Source organism: Acanthisitta chloris, unplaced genomic scaffold, assembly GCF_000695815.1.
Source record: "Acanthisitta chloris isolate BGI_N310 unplaced genomic scaffold, ASM69581v1 scaffold42169, whole genome shotgun sequence".
NCBI classification, from domain to species: domain Eukaryota; kingdom Metazoa; phylum Chordata; class Aves; order Passeriformes; family Acanthisittidae; genus Acanthisitta; species Acanthisitta chloris.
The window spans coordinates 1-987 of record NW_008692704.1 but is presented as its reverse complement, the minus strand read 5'-3'; the positions used below and the strand labels follow the sequence as shown (position 1 = coordinate 987).

The 987-nt window shown below is 56.5% G+C and overlaps 1 protein-coding gene across 1 annotated transcript; it reads right to left on the bottom strand.

Moving 5' to 3' along the window:
- Nucleotides 1-189: 189 nt before the first annotated feature.
- On the bottom strand, nucleotides 190-291 carry SEC61B (Sec61 beta subunit; the record flags this gene model as incomplete). The annotated part of the gene is made up of 1 exon (XM_009082755.1): nucleotides 190-291. A coding segment is annotated over one exon (102 nt), but the record flags the coding sequence as incomplete, so codon positions are not given.
- Between the last annotated feature and the right edge of the window lie 696 nt (nucleotides 292-987).

Here is a 987-nt window from a genome sequence, read left to right as displayed (position 1 = left end):
ATACCTACCTTTTTAAAACCACTACAACTTCAAAAATTACCCCTCTAGGCTTACAGATTAAATAAAATATGCCATCCAAGCCACCAATTCAGCATGTTCTCCCATGCACACCAGAACACTGAAAGACTACATAAGCAGGGGAACTATACAGCCCCCAGGGCCTGTCACCACACCATTAATCCAACTTACACTTTGAGCCCTGGAGAGTCCTCAGTGTAGAATCGCCACATCCCACCAGTACCTGTGGAAGTGGCACGGCCTGCACTCCTTGTCCCACAGCTGGCATTCTTCCTGTAAGGGACAACAGAATAAAAACAAAGACCAAACAAATACTGTCATCAGCTTGCCAGCTCCTAGCATCATTAAATACCCCAGAGGCAAGACACTTGGCAAGCAGCCTGGGCTGCCAGGCAAGCAGAAGGCACAATGCCTGGGCAGCCAGGCAGGCAGAGGACACAATGGCTAGGCAACCAGGCAAACAGAGGGCATCAGCCCAGGCAGCCAGGCAAGCAGAGGGCACGATGGCTAAGCAGCCAGGCAAGTAGGGGACATGATGGGCTAGGCAGCAAGGCAAGCAGATGGCACGATAGCTAAGCGACTGGGCAAGCAGAGGACACGATGGCCAAGCTACCAGGCAAGCAGAGAGCACGATGGCTAGGCAGCCAGAAAAGCAGATAGCACAATGGCTAAGCAGCTGGTCAAGCAGAGGACACGATGGCCAAGCTACCAGGCAAGCAGAGAGCACGATGGCTAGGCAGCCAGGCAAGCAGACAGCACAATGGCTAAGCAGCTGGGCAAGCAGAGGGCACCAGCCTGGACAGCCAGGCAAGCAGATGCCACGGTGACGAGCACAGCACTGCTTGGGGCTCCAGCCAGGAGCTCCGAGGCCCATGAGCTGCACCCTCGGGAGCTCTGCCCGCACCCACACGGCACCACAGCGCCCACCCGGGCGGGGGCTGCCCAGCGCCCAGGCACAAGGGGCAGGCA